This window comes from Copadichromis virginalis, linkage group LG13 (genome assembly GCF_057382275.1).
Source record: "Copadichromis virginalis isolate Kocher_CV1m ecotype Utaka linkage group LG13, C_Virginalis_male_GT1.1, whole genome shotgun sequence".
Lineage (NCBI taxonomy): Eukaryota > Metazoa > Chordata > Actinopteri > Cichliformes > Cichlidae > Copadichromis > Copadichromis virginalis.
In genome coordinates, this window is record NC_140630.1 from 9,201,669 (window position 1) to 9,228,117 (window position 26,449).

General features: G+C 39.7%; 1 protein-coding gene across 4 annotated transcripts in view; it reads left to right on the plus strand.

Moving 5' to 3' along the window:
* Window positions 1–2,721: 2,721 nt before the first annotated feature.
* Window positions 2,722–26,449, plus strand: part of kcnq5a (potassium voltage-gated channel, KQT-like subfamily, member 5a) — a 126,141-nt gene continuing 102,413 nt past the window's right edge. For all 4 annotated transcript variants that reach the window (XM_085477156.1, XM_085477154.1, XM_085477153.1 and 1 more), the window contains exon 1: window positions 2,722–3,358. In XM_085477156.1, the coding sequence (XP_085333282.1) occupies window positions 3,018–3,358 (341 nt within the window). In that variant the 5' untranslated portion in view covers window positions 2,722–3,017. The remainder of the gene's footprint in view (window positions 3,359–26,449) is intronic.

Sequence of the window (26,449 nt, forward strand, 5' to 3'; positions counted from 1 at the left end):
TAGGGGCCGACCAGAGAGTGTTGCATGCCGCTGCAGAATGCTGTGGTAGCTGTTTTGGTTCAGGGTGCCTCTCACGCTGTACAAGTCATTGACCCTGGATCCAATAAAACAGCCCCAGACCATCACACTTCCTCCTGCATGTTTGACAGTTGATGCCACACACTGTGGAACCATCCTGTCGCCTACTCAATGGTGTACAAAGATCCTGTGTGATGAACTGAAGATTTCAAATTTTGTTTCATCAGTCCATAATACCTTCTTCCAGTCTTTCATGGCCCAGACAAGCCTCTTTGTCTTATTCTGGCATCTTAGGAATGGCTTTCTTGCTGCAACTCATCCTGTCAAACCTGCAGCTCGAAGTCTTCTCTGTAGTTAAAACTGAGACTTGCTTATTACGACCACTATTAAGCTATGCTTGAAGCTGTTGAGCCCCCTATCACGCAAGCTGTTAACTCCTAGAAACTTGTCCCCTGATTCAGTTGTGGCTTTGGGTCTGCCAGACCTCTTCCTGTCAGAGTTTGCCCCATTTTCTGAGTGCCTTTTGATGGTGAAGGAAACTGTACTCACTGACGCCTTGAGATTCTTTGCAATTTCTCTGTAGGACTGACCTACATTTTTAAATGTTATGATGTTTTGTCTCTCTTCCATTGTTGATTGTCTTTTTCTCGCCATTTTGGTAGCAACACACAACTTTCTGCAGTACAATACTGTTCAGCTGATGCTCACGAGGCTATGGTACCACAGTATGTTCCAACACTGCTTTTATGCAGACAGAGGCGCTTGTAAGTAATCCAGAAAAGTTGGAACACCTGTAGGAATTAGTAGACCAGCTTTTAAGGCTTGATCAACGTCTATTGCTGCAGAACAGCTTTAAATTGTTAACCCATTATGTGTCCCCCGAAAAAGGCCTTTTTTGTATAATTCTGAAAATGTACATTATTTTTCACTTTTGGGTAAACTTACCCTTTTTTTAACCTTTGCCAGTTCACCACTTACCTTTGTACCATTTCAAGCTATCCATTCATGGGTTTTTACGACTGGAATTGCAATAAATAACTGGAAAAATTTAGGTGTTCTAAAACGTTTGACCTGTAGTGTATATTCATAAAAAATTGAACATGAAATTACATTTTCGTCTTTTTAAATCATTCCTCCAGCCATGATTTATATCAAAAAATAAATATGAATAAAACACTTTAACTGATAGGGTTAAACCAGAGAGAAAGAAAGAAAGAAAATGTCTTCATGTATGCTCAATCAAATCAATCAAAAGTCAAAACCACGATAAAATGGAAATATTCATGAGAAAATTCAAGAACGTCTAGACCAGGGGTAGGCAATTCCAGGCCTCGAGTGCCGGTGTCCTGCAGGTTTTAGATCGCACGCTGGGTTAACACACCTGAATTAAATGATTAGTTCATTACCAGGCCTCTGGAGAACTTCAAGAAATGCTGAGGAGTCATTTAGCCCTTTAAATAAGCTGTGATGGATAATGGACACATCTAAAACCTCCAGGACACCGGCACTCGAGGCCTGGAGTTGCCTACCCCTGGTCTAGATAGACGCTGTGGCGCAGGCCATGAAGTGGGTAACCCCCGTACGTCCTATGATTGACCACTAGAGGTCAGGCTTGGATTGGAACTGGAACAAGCCATGTACGCGAATAATAACTGTATTGTTTTTCTAGCTAACGTGGTGGAAACTGATGGCCATCACTTCTACAACTATTACTAATACAAAAGCTGTTAAGTTGGGCCTGAAAATACTTAGTTGTAATTAAATACAAAAGAAGTTAGTGAAAAGTGATCAGATAGAAGGTTTAGAGTAAAAAACCATTCAGCTTCAGGGCTACCGAAGTGGAGTTGTTTAAGTTATTATGGCAAGCAAGCAATTAAATAAATAATTAATTACAGCTCTTAAATTCAAGCCTAATTCATGTTTTTTTTTCGAGAACACATCGTGTACATTTAACTGGATGTATCCAGTAAAGGTGGAAAATAAGGCAGTAGTTCTCCACGGGTCACGTGATCGGTCAGTAGGGAAGAGCGTGACGCAGCTGTTACCAGCAAAGCATATTCTGTTTTGGGCGGAAATTGTTTTGGACCGAGCGGACCATCTTGTCTACAGCTGCTGAGTCCAGTTCTGTTTACTGTAAACTCTGTTTCTCCTAGTATGTAATAATGTTAATGTGCTGTTCATTCTCCTTTAAGTGTAAGCAGTCATTCAAGTTTTATTTAGGCATATGTGTGTAGGTTAATCCTTGTACACTCTTTAGTATTTCCCTTTCCAGGCTACTACTTCATAGTTAACTTCCTCTGAAAGTCTTACCCCCAGAGGGACTTTCTTTCTTTGTAGAAGCGTTTCAAAGAAACTATGTTATTAGCTGTAGATAAGGTATCTTTATTTTGCTATTTGATGCATTTTCTTACATAAACCAAGCACAGTGATCACTCTTTGGGGGGTTATTGGGCAGTTTCATCACCTGCGTAAAATCTGCGTCATCGGTGCATATATATCTCTCTTGACGTTTCTTCGGTTAACATTTATCACCCAGATTGAAAATCTGCTATCGTTCAAGTCCAGATTTACGACATCTAATAATCTCGTGGCGCGGGTGGTGCTGCGCCCTTCCCGTCTGATGCGTAAAAGAGCACCATGACTAGCAGAGCACCGGCAGGCTTCACACACTTTGCCAGAAAGAGCCAAACCGGCGTGAGAGTGAGTTGAGTAACAAAGAGAGTGTGGGAGAACCCTCCCCCCCGTCAAATGTATCGATGGATCCACACCTTCATAACCCAACTCTTCTTCAGCTTCGCGCAGATGGCCAAAGTGTCCAAGCCAGACCGTGAAACTGTTCAGCCAATAGATTAGTTATTTAACTCTTCATCCACTGCTTTGTTGTACTTAGTGTGTAGTGAAAGTCAAAGTAGCCACACACCCTCTGGCCCAAAAGCACTTGGCCACACGTGAATGCCTGCCGGTCTCCCAGCGCACTCCACGCTTGCGCTAGTTATGCCATGCCGCGAAGTCATACCGGCGACGAAAGCGGCGGCAGCGGGATCTGGCTAAAGACCTCGACTGGACGTCGGGGGCAGGACTACCCACTAAAAGATGTGGAGTGCGGACGGCAGACTATGAATAACGTTGTGGGTGTCGGGGACGGTCTCCTGTCTCCAGCCGCGGCAGGTGCGGTGGGAGCGGAGAGGAAACAGGGCGCCCGCCTGAGTCTGCTGGGGAAGCCGCTGACCTACAGCGCGCAGAGCAACCGCAGAAACGCACGCTACCGGCGGCTCCAGAATTACCTCTACAACGTTTTGGAAAGACCGAGGGAATGGGCTTTTGTTTACCACGCTTTTGTGTGAGTACTTATGCTTGTGCAGCACAGAACTAAACACTACAAGTCGTTTAGAATCTCATGTTTATGCTTTCCGATTGAATAGGAGTTCCCCACCTCTGAAAGCTGAATCAGTAAAATATTTTGTTAGGCAGGGATAAAAGTGAACACACAAGATATCAAAATTTGTATTGATTTTTCTGCTGATGATAATGATCAGTTTGGGTCATGATACATTCATATATCACTCTCTGTGGTTTCTTCTTCTCTATGGAAGATGTTTGCATCTTCCTCTAAACATCCAACATGTCAAAAAATCATGTAAACACTTTTTGATTTAACCTTATTTATCTTGAAGGTCTTATGCCAGTCGTTGATACATTTAAATGGAATGAATATGTTACTTTTTGAATGTGACCACCTGTTGCTCCAGGTGTGCAGAAAAGACTAAGAACACAAAGCTGAAAAGGTTAGAATATAACAAGCATGTGTGCTAGTGTTCAGAAAAAGCAGACACAGTGCAATGCTACTATCCTCCAGGACATTATTGGTAGCTCCAGCAGTTTTTGAGCTCTTTAAGATGATCAGCAGACTGTCAGCTGAAAATGGAAAAATGTAATAACTGCTGCTCCCTTGCATGATCTTGGTTCTTTCATCACTTCTTTCTACAGAGAGTGGCACTGGGAAAAGCCCTGAAGGGACAATTTTAAAGCTGACATGTTGCAGTTCTTAAATTCAAACCAGTCCTCTACTGACCACAGCTTGTTTTTTCTTCCTTTTTGGTTATTTTTCTGGTGTGAAAATGCTTCATGATCAAAATTTCTGATTTTAAAAAAAAATAGCATCCAGCTTCCTCTTTCTTCATGCAGTTTCCATTAGCCATGGATTATTGCTAACATTCAAGCAAAGCTTTTCTTGCTCATAGCTGTCAAGATCTAGCTAAACTATCACAATTTGTTGTTCTATTGCTCTTACGAATCCTAGGATGTTTATCAACATGACACACACGTACTGTAAACTGTATCTATTATCCACATCCAACAGTTGTGGTCATATTTTTAGAGAAAGCTTTTTGAGCACTCATATACAGTGACAACCCTCAAAAATTCGTCTCTGCGTTTCCCTTTTTGGTGTGCAGATCACCTGTCAGTAGAAGTGTGTAGGTGGTGTTGGTGCACTTATTAAGCAAGGGTTTCTGGAAGTAGCTCTTATTTCACTGTCTGCTGTGGTGGCTTTTGATTCTCTCTGTTAAACACAGGCTATGCAGTAAACCTATGCAACTCGTTCACACACATACCAGTGTCAGCATGGTTATGGGTACAGATTAAAACACTGGATCCATTCCTTGTGCCAGTCAAGTCCCGTGTGAAGAGAAGGAAGAGGAGCTGTCAGAGGAGGGGCTCCACAGCCGGATGCTGACGTTTTATTTGCACAGGCAGGACAGCTGAGGTCGCAGGGGTTAAGTTGTTACATCTACTCACGACTGCAGCCTCCCACACTTTAGTAGTTTTGGATCAGCTGCACGTATGAAATGATTTAAAAGCCTCAAACAATTTGCTTAAGTGAGATGAAGAGAGCTTTGGAAAAAAAATACTCCTCCGTGTCAGAAAACATGTGTTTTAATGTCCAGTGGTGGAGAAAGAAAACAGAAACCTAACAAAGCAAAAGACAGGGGCAAAAGTAGGTTAAATTACAGATTTAATTTACTTATTGTAAAAAAAAGCAGGTGTAAAAAGAGGTAGATGCATTAGAATACTGCAAATTTTTGTCGTGAAGAGTCAAAATAAATGTATGGTTCCTGATTAGAATAGCGTTTCGTTGATTTAGAGGTAGGCCTGATGATTTTGAAATAATGGAAGTACTTTTGTGCAAATTGAATTTCTAGCCACAAAAAATTGCACTTATTCTTCACGGTTTCCGTTAGTGTATTGGAAGCGCAGCAGTCTATCAGGCCTAAGTTTACCCCCCACTGGGTCTGTGCATTGGTGATAAAAAAAACCAAATATATATATATAAATATATATATATATATAAAGCTGCAGGCAAGCACACAGACATTTTAGCTAGACAGACAACAGCATCAGGCAATACAGCAACAAAATGAGTAGAAATGTGCATGAGTTCGGTGATCTTAAAAGTGTCTTACTGTACAACGCCCATCTGAATGTCAGATTCTCTAATTGCCGCCACCACTTCTGGTGTTAGTTAGCTTTTAGATCTCTTCTCATGTGTAGTTTGTCCGGGGTCATTAACTTGTTGCTCTGTTACCCAAGAAACCTTTGAAGCCTTTGAGCAACACATACATAAACTTAAGTCACTGATCTAAAAAAAAAAAATTGAATTAATGAATCTTCACGCGTAACTGAAGTTAAACTTTGAAGTCTGGTTTTAATTGAATATAGCAAATCACCTCTTCTATTGCAAACTCTTCAAATGCGGATAGTTTTGATCCATCTAGACCACAAATGAAAGCTAGTGTGTAAATGCAGCATCTCGCTGCAACTTGTCCACAGTGTGATGTAGATGTATGGCTTCACAAACTTAGAATCGCATGGCTTCACACATGTGTTACTCACAAACACATTCACACGTGGTAAGTGATGAACCAACACACAAACAGCACAAAGCGCATGATTTATAAAAGAAAAGTTCCTTTGATCGTTTAATTAGTAAGCACTTATGTTGAAACAGATGCTGCTGTGTGTGCGTGTGCATGTGTGTGTGTGTGTGTGTGTGTGTAGATCCACACCGTACAGATGCGTAGGAAAACAGCTGAATGGTGTGTGTAGGTATTTGAATTATAAGTATGTATACTACACTCCTTAGGAATCCCTGATGTGCTCCTGATATCTGCTGATGGGCTGCAGATATCAAGACACTGATAAGCATCTGGGCTTATTTCTTTCCAAATAATGCTCCCACACTGAAACACTGCTGGCATTAAGATTCAATCTCTTAATGAGATGGCGTGTGTTGGGCTAATGACATTTGCTAAAATGGGTTCCAGCCACAGTCTGCATTTGTGTTCTATACTCAAAAGATGATTCCTTCCTGTGCATGTGTTTTAGTGTGTATGAAAGTAATGTCTTACCTATTTTTTTCAGATCTATTTATTCATTTTTCTTGTGTGAGTTTAAGATGATACAAGCATCCATGTTTTTGTTTTCGTGTCTGAAAACGAGTTGCAGAAACGCTTCAGAGTTTGTGTGAGATTGAATGAGTCACACATGGTGTGAGTGCAACAGCAATTGATTCCAGGGTCATTTTGGTCTGCTGACAGGTAAAATGTCAACATCGCCTGATGATTTGCCAGGTGGATGGACACCTTCTCTAATGACCAACCTCTGTCCCACTTTATCTTTCAACCAGACTGGCTTGTACTGAGTCGCTTATGCGTTAACTGTTGACTTTAACTGGAACTGGGACACTTTTAATGCAATGTAATATTTACTATAATGGACAAAAAAAAATCATTAAATGTTGTATGTGATATACATTGGTCTACCAATGTAAACCTGACTTTAATATTATTGTGTCTCCTGTGTCGCCAAAAAAGCTTGATCTTTTCTTGAGGCAGCATGAGACACCCCACCATTTGCAGACATATCCTATAGGCACTGGGTAGGGTGTAGCGATTACATGGCTTGGACTTGGGGATGTTTGATCACCTTTGGATGTGGGGAATTTGGAAGTCAAAACCATCCGTGGGGTCTTTGTCATGTTTGCGATCAGTTTCTGGGATGTTTTTGATACACAGTGGAGTACATTGTCCAGCTGGAGGAAGCTGTTGCTGCAAGGCGGTGCAATTTCTGTTCCTTCCTTCCTTCCTTCCTTCCATCCATCCATCCATCCATCCATCCATCCATCCATCCATCATAAACCTTGCAGTTTTAGGTTTCTGTTTTGTGTGTGTGGTTTGTAAATTAACTTTTAATGTTATCTGCAGAAGGTTAGTACATATCTCAGCATTTTTGGCTACCTACTTGTGTTAAACCATGACAGAATTATAGCGGCGAGAGTGAAAAGGAAAGTTTACAAGATGGCAGTGAGACCTGCTATAATATATGTTTTGGAGACGGTGGCACAAACAGAACGACATGAGGTGGAGCTGGAAGTGGCAGAGTTGAAGGTTGTAAGATTTACATTGGGACTCACCAGGATGAGTGTATCAGAGGGACAGCTCAAGTTGAGCAGTCTGGAGACAAAGTTAGCAAGGTGGTGTAGAGACAGTTTGGACATGTGAAGAGGAGGTGTAGTGGATATATTTGACAAAGGTTGTTGAATATGGAGCTGCCAGACAGGAGAAAAAGAGGAAGACTTCCGAGGAGGTTGTGTGGATGTAGTGAAGGCAGACATGCCTTTCAGACCTACAGTTAATTTGTCTGCCACCATTTAATGTAGCAAATATGCCTTTGGACTGTTAGAGTAAGCCATATTATGCAGAGAGAACCCATCCAGGCATAACAAAAAGACAGAAAGATTTTCTACTTATCACTGACTTTTTTTGGATGACTTCTTAATCATCTCATGTTGATTTCTGTTTTTTTCCCCTTGTGGTATCAGTGCACTGCCTACTCAGACCTACCATGTCCAAGTTTGGTTGTCAGCACATAGGCAGTGAGTGGAGTGTAGCAGATGCAAAAGAAATACCAGTGTAGTTACTGATTCAACACAATGTCTTATTATGCAACCCAAGGCTGGACAGAGGAATTGTAGTTGCTGGCTATTTATGATGCTAAAAAATAATTACTTATAAAATAATAAATATCTAGTAACTTAGTGTTCAACATGCATATATTGTGGAATATTGTTCCTCTGTAGAAATTAAGAAGAATTCAACACTTGTCTTTGTCTTAGTCTTTGTAATCCTCCTTTAGAAGTACATTGTGGTTAGACCTTAAAGATTTTTGTATTGGAAAAGTCCTTTAGAATCTTTAATACAATAATCATCAAACATGAATTTTATATAATATATGTAATCTCAAACAGTTATTGTACTCAGAGGGTATTTTCTCACTCATGAAACTGCAGGTGCACTGATCAAAAAAAAAATTGCGCTCAGATTTGAAGAACTTAAAAGTAATCCCGAAGAGGCTGCTCTTTGTCTCCTGAGATCATGGTGACATTTGAGACACCTGAGCATATAAAAGGGTCTCTGTGTTTAGGTTCCCTCTTGCTTCCAGGTAGGAAGGAGGTGGTTGGCCAGCACCCAGTGGAAAATGCTGGAAGATGCAAAAGGATCTATTTGATAGGGTGAACAGAAGGAGGGACGTGCGTATGTGGGTGACTGTATAAATACTGTCAGGATGCCATCCGGTGTTTGCATGAGTAGATACAGAGTTGCTACCCTATTAAAGATGTTTGGTGTATGTGTGTGAGCGGGTACTTGGTCATCACTGGGTAATGTAACATATCACAGACACATTGTGTGTCCAGGTCACAAGTTGGCTGTCTGTCTTTCAGGGCCCAATGAAAAGAGGAATGAAGAGGAGGCAAGAGAAGATAACAAACAAACAAACAAACAAAAAACCAACTGTTATCACATAAAGGAAGTGGTGATGTGGGAGGGATTTAAGTTTTGTTTTTTATGCATGAAAACACATATAGGCAGTTTTTTGTCGACTCAGTGTGTTGTAAAAGAAAGGTAACATCTGGCTGTGAAGTGTGATTTCAAAGAGTGAAAAAGAAACAGCACCAGCATCCTGTCTAGACAGTTGGATACTGGCCTTTATGCAAGATTTGCAAACACAGTGAAAGATGGATAGCAAAGAAGTAATAACTTTGTGAAGGTCATGTCAACAACAGATTTACAAATTATTTGAACAATTTTATTCCTCCAAAATTAAGTCAAAGAACATATTTAGGAGTTAGGCCCAAATGGAGCTATAGAAAAGACACCTTTTCACCCGGTGATGTGGTTATCAATTAAATCCTAAGCTTTCTAAAGTAACTAATGCACTGTAACAAACTTTTTCTCCCCTTTTGGCTTTTCTATGCTTCACTGTCTCCTGCTAATATCCGACTTGGAAGTGTATCATACGGACATTTGAGATGAGTGTCGATCTGGTGCAGTCAGTTTTGAAGTAAGTAAATAACAGACAGATTTACTTATATACCACACACTGATTTCCCCTCAAAATGAACAAATTCGATAAAAAAAAGAAACTCTTTAAGCTTCTTAGAGATATATGTCAGTGTTGGACCTATAGTGGTCCACATATAAGTGGTTCCTTCCTCTTCATAACATCTGTTTGAAAAGTTTAATTTTTATTCAGCATCATAAAATCTAGTTGCATAAAATTCAGTGTGTCAGCAGTTAGAGTAACACGTTATAGTTTTATGTTGTTGTGATGTCACTCAGCTACAACAAAGACCTGTTTCCAAGCCATCTTAAAGTTTGATTCACAGGCACTGCAGTATTCATTATTTCATAATAAGATGCCTATCATCTTTTTAATCAACAATCCTCTAACAGCGTATGTGTTAGATAATAGATAAATAGCACCTGACAGTACTATTCCTGAATCCCCAGATTTAACAGTCTAGCTAACTGCTGATATTCGATCCACCTCAATGCATCAGGAATGAGTTGCAATAAAATGTAGGGAGAAATGAGAATAGTTTGTTATTTAAACTGATGATTAATACGCGAAGAATCACTCCTGACACACAATGGATCATCAAAAAACCCCTTTTTCCCCATCGACGCCCACTATTCTGCATGATAACTTGTTTTTGTATTGCTTTTATGGCATTTAATTAACTTATTTATTTGACTCTATTTTGTGTACAGTGATTTGTAACCGGGCGTCGGTGAAAGACACTTTATAAATAAACACATACTTTCTTACACTCTTACTGCACTTGTAACCCAGAGCATTTCACGTCTTCTGACTGCAAAGAGTATGTAATGATTCCCATGACCATCGGTTTATTTACACCCACCACATATTCTCCTCAGTCTTCCTGTGTTAATCACGCTTGCAAATGTGTTTAAAAAAAAAAAAGAAAGAAGTGAGCTAATTAGTCTGTGCCAGAGTGGAGAGATTTGATGAATCAGACTTTGATGTTAGTGTCATCAGGGAACAAGTCGTCTACATCAGTCAGAGCTCACTGGTGAGAAGAAGATCAGAAGGGATTGCAGTGATAAATATACTGTGACATTCAAGCAGGTCAGACAGCAAGTGTGTATTTCAGGTGTGTGTATGTGTTTTGAATAGGTTGGGAGAGAAAGACCTGGAGTGAGAAAAAAATTGCATTTCTTTTAAAGTGCATACTTGTATGTCTGAGTTTCATATGTGTGACATGGATATAAAGAAGCAACAGAGTGAATAGGAGGAGAATAGAGTGTGTATGTGTGTGACCATATGAGTAGGAATGCACTATGTGTCGGTTAGTCTTTTTGCGAGAGCGTGTGTGTGTGTGTGTGTCCAAATCAATGTATGTCTGCTCGTTAGTCATCCAGCAGTCCTCTCGTACATCAGCGGAGGTGCCACTTTGCAGAGCAGACTGCAGCGCTGATGGATGGAGACAGGCTGAGCTTGTTGGTCCTCTTGCCCACACAGAGTGCACCTCAGTTGGGCACACATTACACCAGCCTCATTCCCCTGTCGCACACAACTCGGACATTACCCTGTCAACTCTTTTAATGAGAACATGGCTCAAAAGCACTCTCACAAATACACAATCATCCATGTTACGCTCATGTGCACACATGCACCTACGTCACTAAAAATGCACCCGTGCCATTAGAATGATTTAGTATGCAAAGTTTGTAATATGCATTCTGTATAAAGTTATTATAATTAGATTTAGGAAGTCATTGACCGCCGTGAACTATTACTATTTTTCTATTTTCTTTATTATTTTATTTTATTTTATTATATTTTCTCCTACTGTATCATGCTGCTGAGTGACTGCTGCTCGTCAAACACATTTCATTGCAATGTTGACCCTGTGCTAACTTGCATATGACAAATAAAACTGAAAACTGAAAACTGAACTCCATATGCACATGCATAAACATGGTATTGATCTACTAATTTAACTTTCTGCAAGGACACCTATAAGTGTATTTGCAGAAATTATTGTTTTAATATATGATTGTAATATGAATCTGCATCCCTATCTTTTGGTGGTCTAGAAAGTTTAAAGTTTAGTTTTTCCCTTTCTTATTTCTTAGTTTTTAGTCACCATTGCATGTTTCACATCATCAAAATATATATACATTAGACGAAGAGCAAATACAAAATGCAGTTTTCCAATTATGATTTAAAGTTATCCAAACCTAACCGGCACTATGTGAAAAAGTAAGTGCCCTCTACATCTATCAGTTGGTTGCGCCACCCTTTTGACTGTGGGTGTGACTTTAAAAATAATAAGTGCTGTGTTAGTTTTATATGTAATGGGACACAAACCATCCACAGAACATTTTCCTGAAAGTCTTGGCAAATGTGAAACAAGCCTTTGTGTTCTTTTTGGTCAACACTGGTTTCCGCCTTTTACCCAGTGTCCTTCACATTGTTGAATCGTGAACACTGACCTTAACTGAGACAAGTGAGGCCTGCAGTTCTTTACAGGGAGTGCAGAATTATTAGGCAAGTTGTATTTTTGAGGAATAATTTTATTATTGAACAACAACCATGTTCTCAATGAACCCAAAAAACTCATTAATATCAAAGCTGAATGTTTTTGGAAGTCGTTTTTAGTTTGTTTTTAGTTTTAGCTATTTTAGGGGGATATCTGTGTGTGCAGGTGACTATTACTGTGCATAATTATTAGGCAACTTAACAAAAAACAAATCAGTGACACCAATATAACATCTCCACATTCACAAATATACATTTCTGACATTCAAAAACAAAACAAAAACAAATCAGCGACCAATATAGCCACCTTTCTTTGCAAGGACACTCAAAAGCCTGCCATCCATGGATTCTGTCAGTGTTTTGATCTGTTCACCATCAACATTGCGTGCAGCAGCAACCACAGCCTCCCAGACACTGTTCAGAGAGATGTACTGTTTTCCCTCCTTGTAAATCTCACATTTGATGATGGACCACAGGTTCTCAATGGGGTTCAGATCAGGTGAACAAGGTGGCCATGTCATTAGTTTTTCTTCTTTTATACCCTTTCTTGCCAGCCACGCTGTGGAGTACTTGGACGCGTGTGATGGAGCATTGTCCTGCATGAACATCATGTTTTTCTTGAAGGATGCAGACTTCTTCCTGTACCACTGCTTGAAGAAGGTGTCTTCCAGAAACTGGCAGTAGGACTGGGAGTTGAACTTGACTCCATCCTCAACCCGAAAAGGCCCCACAAGCTCATCTTTGATGATACCAGCCCAAACCAGTACTCCACCTCCACCTTGCTGGTGTCTGAGTCGGACTGGAGCTCTCTGCCCTTTACCAATCCAGCCACGGGCCCATCCATCTGGCCCATCAAGACTCACTCTCATTTCATCAGTCCATAAAACCTTAGAAAAACCAGTCTTGAGATATTTCTTGGCCCAGTCTTGACGTTTCAGCTTGTGTGTCTTGTTCAGTGGTGGTCGTCTTTCAGCCTTTCTTACCTTGGCCATGTCTCTGAGTATTGCACACCTTGTGCTTTTGGGCACTCCAGTGATGTTGCAGCTCTGAAATATGGCCAAACTGGTGGCAAGTGGCATCTTGGCAGCTGCACGCTTGACTTTTCTCAGTTCATGGGCAGTTATTTTGCGCCTTGGTTTTTCCACACGCTTCTTGCGACCCTGTTGACTATTTTGAATGAAACGCTTGATTGTTCGATGATCACGCTTTAGAAGCTTTGCAATTTTGAGACTGCTGCATCCCTCTGCAAGATATCTCACTATTTTTGACTTTTCTGAGCCTGTCAAGTCCTTCTTTTGACCCATTTTGCCAAAGGAAAGGAAGTTGCCTAATAATTATGCACACCTGATATAGGGTGTTGATGTCATTAGACCACACCCCTTCTCATTACAGAGTTGCACATCACCTAATATGCTTAATTGGTAGTAGGCTTTCGAGCCTATACAGCTTGGAGTAAGACAACATGCATGAAGAGGATGATGTGGACAAAATACTCATTTGCCTAATAATTCTGCACTCCCTGTACATGCTGTTCTGGGTTCTTTTGTGACTTCCTGAATAAGTCGTTGATGCACTCTTGGAGTAGTTTTGCTATGCTGGTCTCCACCTGGGAAGGTTCACCACTGTTCAAAGCTTTCTACATTAATAGGTAGAGGCTCTCACTGTGGTTTGCTGGCTCTGTAACCCTTTCCATAGATAGATGTCAATTACTTTGTTTTACAACAGTTTCTTTAGATTGTGCCATAATGTTCTGTTTTTTGAAATCTTTTAGTCTACTTCACTTTGTCAGACAGGTTCTGCTTGAGTGAGGGTCCCTTCACACATGTACTATTCACTTTTCCCCTTCACACACAGGGGGCTCAATGCTTTTCCCCTCAGTGACTCCTTTCTTTGTGCCCCTGAAAGTCAAAACAAGAATTATGAGTTGTGCATAGGAGTATAGCCATGAGGGCCAATGTGTGAATATTTCAGTAGGTTTTCTGCGTATGTCAGGCAGTTCAGTCTTGTCTGTGCACTTTTTATGATCATATATACACATAAAGTATATTATGGCAAAAACATAAGAGCCAGCTCAAGCCAACACATACTGTGAATAATTTATCAGTGTAGTCATACACATTTTTCAGTGGTGACACACTGATTCAGACAGAACAGTATTAGCTCACCCATATTGGTAAGTTTCCCTCGAGAAAGAATAACAGGTGCCTGCTTCATGTCTTTCTTTGTTTCACGTGGGACTTTGCCATCACAGACAAATAATTAGAATTGGAAGAAAGTGCTGAAAGTTGAAACAGAGACATGGAAGAGTAGAGAAAAAGAAGGAGGGTTTGGCTGAGAAAAGAAAAGGTGAAGAGCAAGCAGGAATTTCACTGAATGACAAGACAGTGATATGTCAATAAAATATCTGCTAGTTAATTGCCCTTGATGGACTTGTTGTACGTAGCTGTACTAATCTGCTTGTATTCTGGCCTTTCAATAAAACTAAACAAGCAAAATGAAGATATCGCAGTCTGGTTGGGAACTGTTTTGTATTTCCATGATATGTTTTTTATGTTTTTTATCCTGAGCTGAACACATAATATGCTTGCCAGTTGATTTAAAATTTAGCTTCTAATGTTCTGCTAACAACTTCAGTTACACTGGGTTAGATTGTTAATATCAGCTGATTCAGACAATAACTTTAGTGAAGCCTGCAAAAATTTCACTATTAAAATTTGTCAAGTTACAGGCCCTCAGAGCACACAGGGCAAGTTTGAAACTTGGTGCTTGGCTATGTTGATGTCTTTTTCCCTACATTTTTAAGTTCTTGTTGTGTCTTAAGCACTGAAGCTAGCCATATGATATTTTCCAGGTTGAAAAACAATTAATTAATAGCTTCACTAGAGGGAAAACAGGGCAGCGCTAAATTATTTATTTATTTACATATGCTTTTGGTGACTAATTACAAGTGGCTGCAGTGAACAGCTGGTCACCCAGACATTGGGGAACCACATTTGATTGCATGGCAGTTGCACAGGTCCCCTGGTGGGAGGCAACCTGTCACACTATTGCAGACTGACAGTAGTCACTCTGAGACAGAGGCAAGTTGCTGTTTTATTTCTAAACAGATTGTCAACAGATTACAATCAGTCATTCTGCACTGACGAACCCACTCACATGTGTCTGTGCAGCAGAGGACTTGGTGGCCAGCTGGTTGTATTCTGGTTTAATTTCCATAATGTAAAAGCAAGGTTGCCTATGCCATTTTGCAGTCAAATTGCCATTCTGCAACATCTACAATTTGTAGAGGGATTTCTGAATTTCTGTTTCAAATCTATGCGATCCAGGCTGGACTCAGAATGTAAGCAGTCAATGTGAATTTCTATTTAGTGTAAAGTTTTTTCTTTAAAGACAGGAATAAATTTGCAAATTTTGCAAATTTGCAATTTTTGCAAATTTATCACCATTAACAGCAGCTGACTGCAAGTGGGCAGACCTGGTCCACATCTTCAAAGCAAACATTTCAAAGGCTTCAAGATCGCAGATTGCACATGGTGGCGTAAATTTTGCTGTGCTGTAGTTTACAGACAGTTTTTTCCAGAGCTGGGGAAAAAGCTCTGTAAAGTGTTTCTGTTTATAACCACAGTATGTAATTAAATTTGTTCATGTGCTATTGTTAAAAATAAATTCTCAGAATCTCTGAGGCTGAGGTACCTTTTCATGAAAGACTCCACCAGGTGAAATGACTCCACAAATGCAGGATTCTGAACAAAGAACACACCAGTTTTATTGCAATATAAACAGTATATATGTATATATATATATATACACTGTATATACACAGTATACATATATACTGTGTGTACACATATATATATGTCCATATATGAATAGAGAGCGAGAAAGAGCGTGAAAGAGAGAGAGAGAGAGCGAGCATTAGCCAAAGTAAAATTGATGTAGATTAATAGAATTGTATGTATTGTATGGATTTATCTATTATTCATACAGATTATTTACCTTATTTCCCATACTCGAATAAAAGTGGGATTTGGAAAAAAAAAGTTTTAGTTACATCATGTAACTGGATTACATCAGAAATGGAATAAAACACCACATCTGGAAACAACAATACATTTGAAACAATACGTTAAATCTACTGTATTTTATGCAAACTAGAGTGACTGCAGGTGTTTCAGGTCTTTTTTGAGTTCATGACGGGTTAACCTCTTGAGTGTTAGTATTCCAACTGCTATAGACGACTAAGAAAAAGAGATGGATGGGTTGAGGAGCAAAGAGGCATGTCACAGAAATGCGACATGAGTACAAAATAAACCCAACATTATTTATGCTCATTTTTATTTCCGCTCTCTCACTTTCCCTGAAGACACAGAGCTAATGTGAGTAGGCGTGTGATTTGGCTTTGCTTATTGTGTGAAGTCATTACAATTCTTCCATTAGAGACAGAAGCAGCAAGAGCTTCCCTCTCAAGACAGAAGTCAGACTTTCACAATCTGTTATCAGCAGTCATATCACACGTTTGTCCATCTGTACTACGTGTTTATTTTGGTTTTCCTTTGGACATTGACATAGAAAATGTTCTTTAAAGAAGGAAATAGATAAATGGTGTTCCTGCAACATTTTGACTTCATTTAAGCCCCCCATCCCCCATCCTCTTGGATGCCTCAGTCCATGCCTGCCCTTTTAAGTGCTCAGAGTAAAGAATCTCAAGTGTTTGTGCAACTGACTGAGACAAGCTTGATTCATTTATTTTATTAAAAGCCTGAACCAGAACATGACTTGTGTTCACCGTAGGAAATGAGTACTGTCCATCATCTTTGTCTGGTGAGTATTTTTAGGGTGCTTGGGAAGTCAGGAGTCACAGAGAAGTGTTTAAAGGTAGTGCACGGTGGTGTATGGGGACAGTGTAACTGTAGGAGGGATGGAGGGGTTCAAAGTGGGGGATTACATAAGGGATTGGCTCTAGGTTAACAGATGAGGGACAGCAGCTCTGATACGTGTAGATTCACTTTGACACCCAAACAGACTATTGCATGATCTATACGGACGGCACATTGGTTGTCCGCTATGGTTTGTTTCACCAGAAATTGAAAGAACACCAATCTGATTTCACCTAGCCAGCTGATAGATGTGACTATAAGTGAGGAATGGACAAAAATACGTCGAGTTGATATTTGGCTTTGGGCCTCTCACCTATCAATCCCTACACAATCACATGGATGCATAAAGGTCAGCTCAGCAGGGACTGAGGAGTGACAATAATGATTTCCACCGCGGGGAACATAAACTAATAGTACGTATGTGAGCTGATGAAGAAGAGAGAATACTGATGGCTTAAATACAGTGCCTTAAAGCACAATCTGTGTTGAATAATCGCTGAGCTGAATAGAAGTTGTTGTGTGGCAGAAGGCAGGTGTTTTGTGCCTGAAACAGCACTCGCTTTCTTCACTTCATTTAAGGTAATTATGTTTGGTGTAATTCGTTGAAACATTTAGTGATAGAGTGACAGAATTTGCTGTGCATTCAACAAGTGATTTTGAGCACGTGGTTAAGCAACTCAGTGATTGGTTTAATTATTTTAACAGCTGCTGGAGACAAGAATCTCGAGTGTGTGAACATAAACGGATTTGTGCAAGCAAACAATGAAATTCATTCATTATTAGATTTTGGTGTCTCCACAGTGCAGTGGTTTACGCATTCATCTAACAAGCAGACACAAATTCCATTCGGAGTTATTTCAGGAAGGGTATTCATTTTTTAAGTAAATAAAACAAACAATATTTAACTTATGGAAGATACTTTAATTGGCCTTTGTATATTAAAATACCTTGACAACTAATCATGTGCTCAGTTGTTCTTTTGTTCCCGCACAATTTGTCAAACTAGATTTATATATAAAGTCAATGTAAAGTGTTTTCCATAAGCTATATTTTGCTTCCCTACAGTTGCAGGCTGAGGCTTGTAGCTTAGGATGAACCCTGCTGTGTTTTCTGTTCGGGAGGTATTTGCATATGTTACCACAACCCCCAGCCCTCCCCCACAATAACACTGTTTAGTTTTATCATAAATGAAATAAATGTTTAGGAGAGTTTTGTAGTTTTGATTAATGTTGTTGCAGGTCCAGCAGGTACCAGCAGAGGCTGATTTAGGTCACAGATTGATCTATTTTCTGTTAGAGGTCTGTTAGAGTCTTTCTTTCTTTCTTGCTCCTGGTCTTCTTTCCTATTTCTTTTCTTTTTTTTCTTTTTTTTTTGAGGGGGGGGTGGGTAAAAACACTCTCTTGCACGTGCACATTTGTACCTGTATCTGAACCTCTGTCAGCCATATTTACAGTCATATTTACAGCTGTGGCTACAACCGTAGCTTGCCTCCACCAGTGTGTGAATGTGAGAGTGAATGAATAATGGCATTATAAAGCGCTTTGGGTGCCTTGAAAAGCGCTATATAAATCCAATCCATTATTATTATTATTACTAATGAAAATGATGATCTCATGAAGAAAAAGCTGAAAGATTAGGTGACACATAAGATTTTTTGGAACTTGTTATAACTGATTAAAAAAAGTTTGATAATCATAATGATTGAGAAAGAGATGGGTTTTAGGCTCAAGTGTGTGGACATTTGGGTATAATAGCGTGGTGAAACGCTATTCCTAATCATGGTTTCCTCTCCAAATCAATGCTTATTTACATTTTAGTGTTTGTGTAAGTGAATAAGGAGGATGGGTGGATCCTTCATTTCCAATAATAATAATAATCTTTAGTTCTAAATCACTTTTAAAGCTCAAGTTGCAAATTGCTTTATACAAAACACAGTCAAAAACATGTGTTGCCACTGAGCCATAGCCTGTATATTAAAGATGGAAGTACTGTAATTTAAGTAAACCTTAAATGAGGTGTGGACATCATTCCTTTGAGAACTGTCAAGGCAGGCAGGTTGGACTCAAACATAGGCTGAGAATATAATAAAAACAGTTCTTTATTTACAGACACCAGGTGCAATAAATACAAGTGAGGGGGGGATCCAGGGGTTCCGAGGATCCACGGGAAGGTTCAGGAAAACAGGTTCTTCCCACTTGCACAACGATCACCACTCTGGGGGAAAATCCACTCCACACTTGTCACGCCAGACTTCTGTATACTCACGCTCAGACATCCAGGACTGAAGGGTTACAGGACGGGTCCGGGGAATGTATATACAAGGAGACGAGAAAGTTACAACCAGGAAACCACGAAGAAACGCAGAAGATCACAAAGCTGGGATTTACACTAATGTGTTTTACTCAATAATCCAGCAACGAGAAGCTCTGAGACACTGCTTTAAGTAGTGGCCGGAAAACCGGATGAGCCACAGGTGAGTGATTAGTCACAGGTGCGCGGGCCAAAGGTGGGAACCCATGGTGAGCTCCGCCCATGCAGAACGATGCAAGAGAGAGCTGTGTGGACCGGGCAGACACAGGGACCGTGACAAAAAGATTGCCTTGTTTTTTCAGTAATTTTCATCATAGTTTCTATGTTTACAGTTTAAAACAAAATTTGTAAAGCCGCGCCCGTTCCTCTTTTAGTGACTGTGTAAATGTGTAGTTTTAAACACTGCTCAAAGTCATGTTTAGTAGTAATTAAGCTATTTTGACATATGATTTATAGGCTGATCAATATTTACATAAAACATGAATGATATGTATAACAATCTAAATAGCTGACGATGATTTCAGCCGTACCACATACATAATGCAGTTGTTGCCATTCTGTCTTTTCTTGTAACTTATGTGTTCCTATTGGATTTCTAATGGTTCCATATTAAGAGTAACTGAAGCTGTTTCGTTCAAAATCCTCAACTTTTAACCGCAACAAGTCTGAAACAGTTTTTCTAGTTATATTAAAAAAGGATGATAAAGGAGGGTTTGCTTCTGCTTCTGATTTCCTCTGCCAGGTTGCAGAACCTCAGGATCCCAACTGCAAACACTGTCTACTTTAGTGTTCAGCAAGGGCTCGGAGGCAAACAAAGACCTGCCTGGGTATCTCAAACCACTCTACCACATGACTCCACAAAACTACATTTCCCCCCTAAAGCACGTTGCCCCTGGCGACCTAGCTCTGACAAAAATCCAGCTACTTATTTTGCACAGAATGAAATGTGCTTGTGTGTTTTTATGTCTGGACAAAGTGTTTGAATCCAAAATAAGAGAATGCCCCTGTGAATGCATGTGTGTGAAGCTTCCTGTAACTTCAGATTCAGCGACTCTGAATCGGACACCATTGTACTGTGGATGTGTCTGCACTGGCGTGCATGAGGACAGACGCGGTTGTACAGTCAGGTTAGACTTAGGTTAAGGTTAGGGGAAGAGTTAAGCATTTAGTTGTTGTTACATAAGTGGGTTAGGGTTATTGGGTGTATGCTGGTGAGTGTCCTCACAGTCATTGTGTGTGTGCTTTTGCATGTGTTGGGTCTAGGCCGTTGACGGGAGTCAGTCTAATGTAGAGTGAGTGTCTGTTTTATCTAAGTAAGCCCTCTCCCAGGCCTGCAGCCAACAGAACAGCCATCCTGACACAACAAGACAGCTGGCTGTTTGGATAACATCACACCTTTTTACCATGACTGTGCGAGAGAGAAACGAAGAGAGACAGAGCCTTTTACCATTCGATTAAGCTAAAGTAGACCCAGTTGACTGGTTAGTGCAGTTGTGTGTTGATCTGTGCAAGTAGACTGAGTAGACGTGTGTGACAATATATGTGGATCGGCCAGCTCGCCTTTTCTCTCTGACTCTCTCTCCTTCGCTGTGCGTGTGCATACAGTTTGAATTGGATCATCTAAATCTCTTCACAAAGCCGTACTGTGGCAAATTTTAAACTTAGAAATATACTTGTAGAGTATATTTACATTCGCTTGTCAAGTAATGGAGTTCTCCATTTCTACTCTGAATGAAGTGTAGTGGAATGGGGATTTTGTAGGAAGTGAGACATGTATGTGAGTAATCAGTACTGTTTTATAATTAACCGCTGTGTGACGTTCAGGTCTGCTGTTTTCAGTGTTTACCAAAGAAAAATTACACAATTAATTATTATTTCAATCTCAGAATCATTGCCTATGACTTATCGTCTGTGAAGAACTTATGCAAATGCACTTTTTCAGCTCCACATTTGTAACTTTTTAATACCCTGCAGATTATATTACATGTGGCATTCAGGTCCACTGTACCCATGGGCCATAAGTGTAGAGCTGCTGTGTCCCTTCATGCTTTTTGTTGTTTGTATATGTGTTCCTGCATGCATCTTCTCTTTTTGTCTTTCTGTTCGTGCTATTCCTGTTTCCAACATTTCCAAAATCTGCACTTCCACCTGCTTGCTCCCACATTTCTGCATATTTTAATCTCAGTCTTGCAGGAACCACTATATTTTGTCACACTGGAAATCAACAGGTGGACTACAACAAATAAATAGCTTGACAAAATTCTATACTTGAAAAAATGATAACATTTTACATGAGAGAGAAGATTTAGAAGATGATAGGGAGGAAGGGGTTTTAGAACATGGATAATACTGTGTAGACAGGAAGGCGGGGTGAGAGTGAACGGGAATGACAAGCAGGAAATTGTCTGAAACAGATTCAAACTCAGGCTCAGGCTCTAGTGAGAAGTCTAAAAGTGCATAAGTAACCTATTCAGCCAGGTGAGCTAAAGCACCATCAACTCAGAGTCTGACAGTGACTGTGAATACAAGAATGAGTCTGACCATCAGTCACCTCCATGACAAGCCTGCCAGTAGCCAACAAGGGAGAACTATGGGTGTCAGTAAAAAGTGACTGGTCTGAATGGGCCTTCGTGCCCAAGGAATGAAGCATCCCACATAGTTGCCAACATAGTGCAACAAGGGCCAACACAAAGGGTGGATATTTTAGTGCAGGAGATCAAATCTAAATTTTAGCCTTTGATCATAGCTGCCACCTAGAAAAGTGTCCTGATTGGGAAATGATCTAAATTCGGTTTCAGGTCCCTTGTGTGTTTTTATAGGGTGGCATGAATAGGCTATTCTTTGAGTGTTGCTGATATGAATCTGTTCAATTTCTAATTAAGTTAAAAGAAGTAAACATCAATAGTAATGAGAGACCTTTCATTTATGTTTGTTCAAGATAAAAAAAAAACAACTACTTTTAGTTATGATTGATTTCACTCTTTAAAAAAAAAAACACATTTTATAACAAAAAACTAGTGGCACTGTTGTGCTCTAACATTGGTAAATTACAAATATTAAACATATATATATGGTCTGCATTGGTTGGAATTGAGATAAATTCCAACCAATGCAAACATCTGTTAACATCTGTTAAGTATTTGTACATAATCTTTTATGGCTAATAAAAACAGGAACACAAGGGTTAATCTTATCTGTTTCATGTCACTGTTACTCACACGTGCTGTTTTCCACACATGTTGTGCAGCCCTGAGCTTATCTACGCATTACTCAACAAAGCTGCATGTAAGAAACCAACCTTTCAGATTAGGGATATCGTGTTTTACTAGTATTAATGATAACCGTAACATTTAAACTGAGAAACTGATATTGTGTAAAAAGATTGCCATTATAGGTTCATGATTTTCTGTAAAACTGAATATTGCCCTTTTTTATACTGCTTTAGCCAATTTTTTCGATTTTCTTTTAATTATTTACATCAATAAATCCAATAAAGCAATAGAAAGCACTGCATCCATGTGATAGGGTGATTGTGAGAGTAGTTAACCACAAGGGATATTTGTGAGCCTGTGTTGTACACTTGCTAAATGTCAACTACATTCAATTCTGCATGAGGCTGTTTATAAGACCAAAGGCCAAAGATGACACTCTGCACCCAGCTCCCAGTTCAATCAATCCCCCCTATTCTCTCTCTCTCTCTCTTCTGCTTCCTACACATTACAGATGCAGTACATAATAGCACCACCATAATGGATTTACGGTGGTGCTATTATGCTTTCTTTTTCATGTAACGTAGACCTTTATGTTCTCAGTCTTTGTAGGTTATAAGGCCATCATATTCGTTAGAAGGTGTCCAGTATTATCCTGCCTTTGTCTGCACAGGTGTTTTCTATTACTTAGAATAAGCGCTGCTGATGGATATCAGCTGTTGAGTCTAATGGATTTTCAGAGGAATGACTGCTAGAGCACAGTATTGCTTAAAAAAAAAAACTGCACTTGTGTGTGACAGCCGAGCTGAATGTTACTCTGAAAAAGCCTCTTTAGGCGTCAGTTTTAGAGGATTTAAAAGGTAATCATGGCATATACTCAAGAAAATCAGCAAACCTTTCAGTTTCATAACTTTCCTCCGTCTTTTGTCTTCTTCTGGCTTCTAAGGTTAGTGCTCGCCACAGCAGAACATGCCCCCCCCCCCCCCCCCCATGCCTTGCATCCTTTTCTGTAGCATTGTTTCTACTAGTGGCCGTCGTCAATCAATCCAATATTAAAATCAAATTCTCATTGATCCAAATATTCGATTTGGTAAAGATTTTATGCTGGATGCCTTTCATGACACAGCCATCCTTGCTTGTGTACTCGTAGATGGGCTAGTTTCATCATTTTATGCACAAAAAAAGAAGAATAACTACTAGCAGGTGTGTACATGATGCTGAAATGTTGCAAGAAGTTAACATTCTAGTACAATCTCTTCATTTCAAAGGAACTTTTGTCGTTGGAAAACATTAGTGACTCATGTTTGTATCACTGACCAAGAGTCTTTCTGTAGCTTATTCATTGTATTGCACCATCCACTTCTGGGAAAGGAAGTGTTCCACAGAGGAGGTATAATTTATTCACATGTATGACAATTGAGGCAATAAAATGAATGAGTTTTTTGGACATATTGTCAACCAAGCTAATGGGCCTACTAACAGGTGACAGGTGATATTCTAGTTATTTAAAAGGTCTCTATTCTCTTCTTTAGTCAGTGAAATAAAGCACAGACCTGAGAGCGAAATAACAGAGACAAGAACAGCACAGAACAGAAAAATATAAAAGAAATTTCTCTGCCCTGTCACGCGTTAGTAGTGAGTTTGCCAGTAATACTTGTTTGCTAAGCTATGTGAAGAGCCTGTGTCACTTAAAGTGCTTATTAAAGATTTTATTTCCCAAAAGACAAACTCCTTTTTAAATGTTAGTGCTTTGGATATCATGAAATCCCATTTAACTTCCTTTATCTGGGGTGGAGACAAAAATCTCAAAATAACCACTTGAGATGAGCTCAAAATTAGGTTTCTTTTCTTGTTGTTGTTTTTTGGAAAAATGGTATTATCTATCTGATCCTTTAAATTTACTACTATATTGGCCTTTTTGTGCTGTTGGTGAACTGATATACTTAATCACACTGGGAAAATACAGGGGATACAGCTACAGCAGTTTATTTAAAGCACATACTGCAAGTACTGCAAGTGTCTCTAAATCATAACTACAGGATTATGACTAAAGATTACAAGAACTTTTAAGTTGTTTGCTAGTAAATGTGGATGGCAGTTAATATCCGACTTCTAGTGTGGATATGTGGGCGAACACTTCCTATTTTGTGCACCCATCCTTGACTCCAAATGTAGTTACTTGTGTGATATTTTGGGTGTAACATGATGTGTGGGCACTAGTATGATCAGAAAACAAGCTGAAGCTGAAGTTGCACATATGGCAGGAGAAAAGAAATAGCATGCATGCCAGCCAGCCTGACAAAATGTGGAAGAACCAGGACTGTAAAACATGCAGAAGCAAAGCATGGACTGTAAAGCAACAGTGAAAGGAAAATGGCTCCATCCTCTAATGTGAGGCCTGCTGCCAGTTTCCTACTGTGGAAGTTAAAACATATTTAGTGGTACAAATCAAGTGTTTATATTCCAATACACAATAGAGACGTGTTATATCAAAAAAAGTTCCCCCTAAAAGGGCTTCCCGCTTCACAAGATCAAAGCAAGAGAAACAAAATGTTCTCTTTAGGAAAGGAAAAGATCATTTCGAACCCTAGCATTAAATAAAACTAAACCTGGAACCACGAAAGTTTGGAACATTTGACTAAAATCAATAGATCTTCTGAATAACTGCTAAACCAAATAACAACATGAGAAGCTGCCAAAGGACAGAGTTGTGGAAAAATGGGCTAATATGTGCAGAAAACATGTTTATTTAGACTCAGTTTTGTTTTTGAAAAGGAGTTAGGCTTCCTGGCACTTATCTGTAGATATAAAACCTTGCATTGTCGGGTCCTTTTTGGAAACTAAAGGCTTCTCTGTGGTGCAATTTTCTGTGCAAAGTTTATATAACCATTCTTAAAACCAATAAGGAACTCATAATGCAGTAGGGCTAACACTGACCCCGGTCTGCAGAGATATTGGAGCAGCAAATATTGTGCTTGGGGATGCACAGATCTCATTCACCTTGAAGCTCAGCTGTGTATGAATATATGAAGGGAAAAAAGTGCACATCCATGCAGCTTGAACACTCATAGTTGGGTCACACTTCTGCAGAGAGATCCACAACCATAATCTTACAAGTACTGAACCCTGCACACACAAAGTAGTTGTCGCACAAAGATTCCTGGTCCAAAATCTTTAGCTACTATAAATTTTCCATACTCGCAGAACCAGGAACACGCACGTATATGCCAATGCGACGATATGCAAACTGTGACTGAGTGTGGAGCTTCTTCACCATGACAAGTCAAGTGACAAATGTCTTCTCTCCCCTCTGTCTCCTAACCTTCTTAAGTAAAGAAAGGAGGAGGCGAGGAAGGGAAGACGACATATTTTGGGGAGGCCAGCAGATAAGTTATGACCGAGGGTTTCTAAGGTAAATGGTGCACTGAGAGTAGACATGGCCACATTAAAGAAATTAGGACAGACACTAAACACAAGACCTGCTCTAGACCTCGGCTCCGCTCCAGCCAGCAGATATAGACTGTCCAAGTCATCACTTCTGGATCATAAACTCATAAGCTTACGGTAATATAAAATCATCAGGAGCCACCTCGCAATATCTGGAGTGTTTGCTAACGTCATCTGCTTTTCCTCTTCCTTTGATGCAGTCACTTATCATATCCTTCCTCGCGTCTGCTCTGTTATCATTATCCGCTTGCATCACTTTTTTCCCCCTCATTTTGTGTTCACGTAGGTGAGCCAGCAGCATATGCAATTTCTTTCTTCTCTAAAACACGAGGAAATGAAGAGGTTTAGTGTTATTTGTCCAAAGCATACAGGCAGAAAACTAGAAAAAGAAGATTTTTTTGTGTTTTTTCACACTTTGTTCAACAGAGAAGCTGCTTTTCAAAGTGTTGGTTGCTTTTAACTCTCTTTCTATTTGAAATCTGTCTCCTTAACACTTTTGATAGTGATCAAATGCTATTTACAACTACAAGCGACAATAGTCACATTTTAATTTCACATATCGTATTTCTCAAACAAGCAAAGATGTCCACATATATCGAATTACCTCCACATATGCAGTTTTTTGTCAGTGCTGGAAATTTAACGAGGTAAGCACAGTAAGACACATCTTACTGTATTTTATCT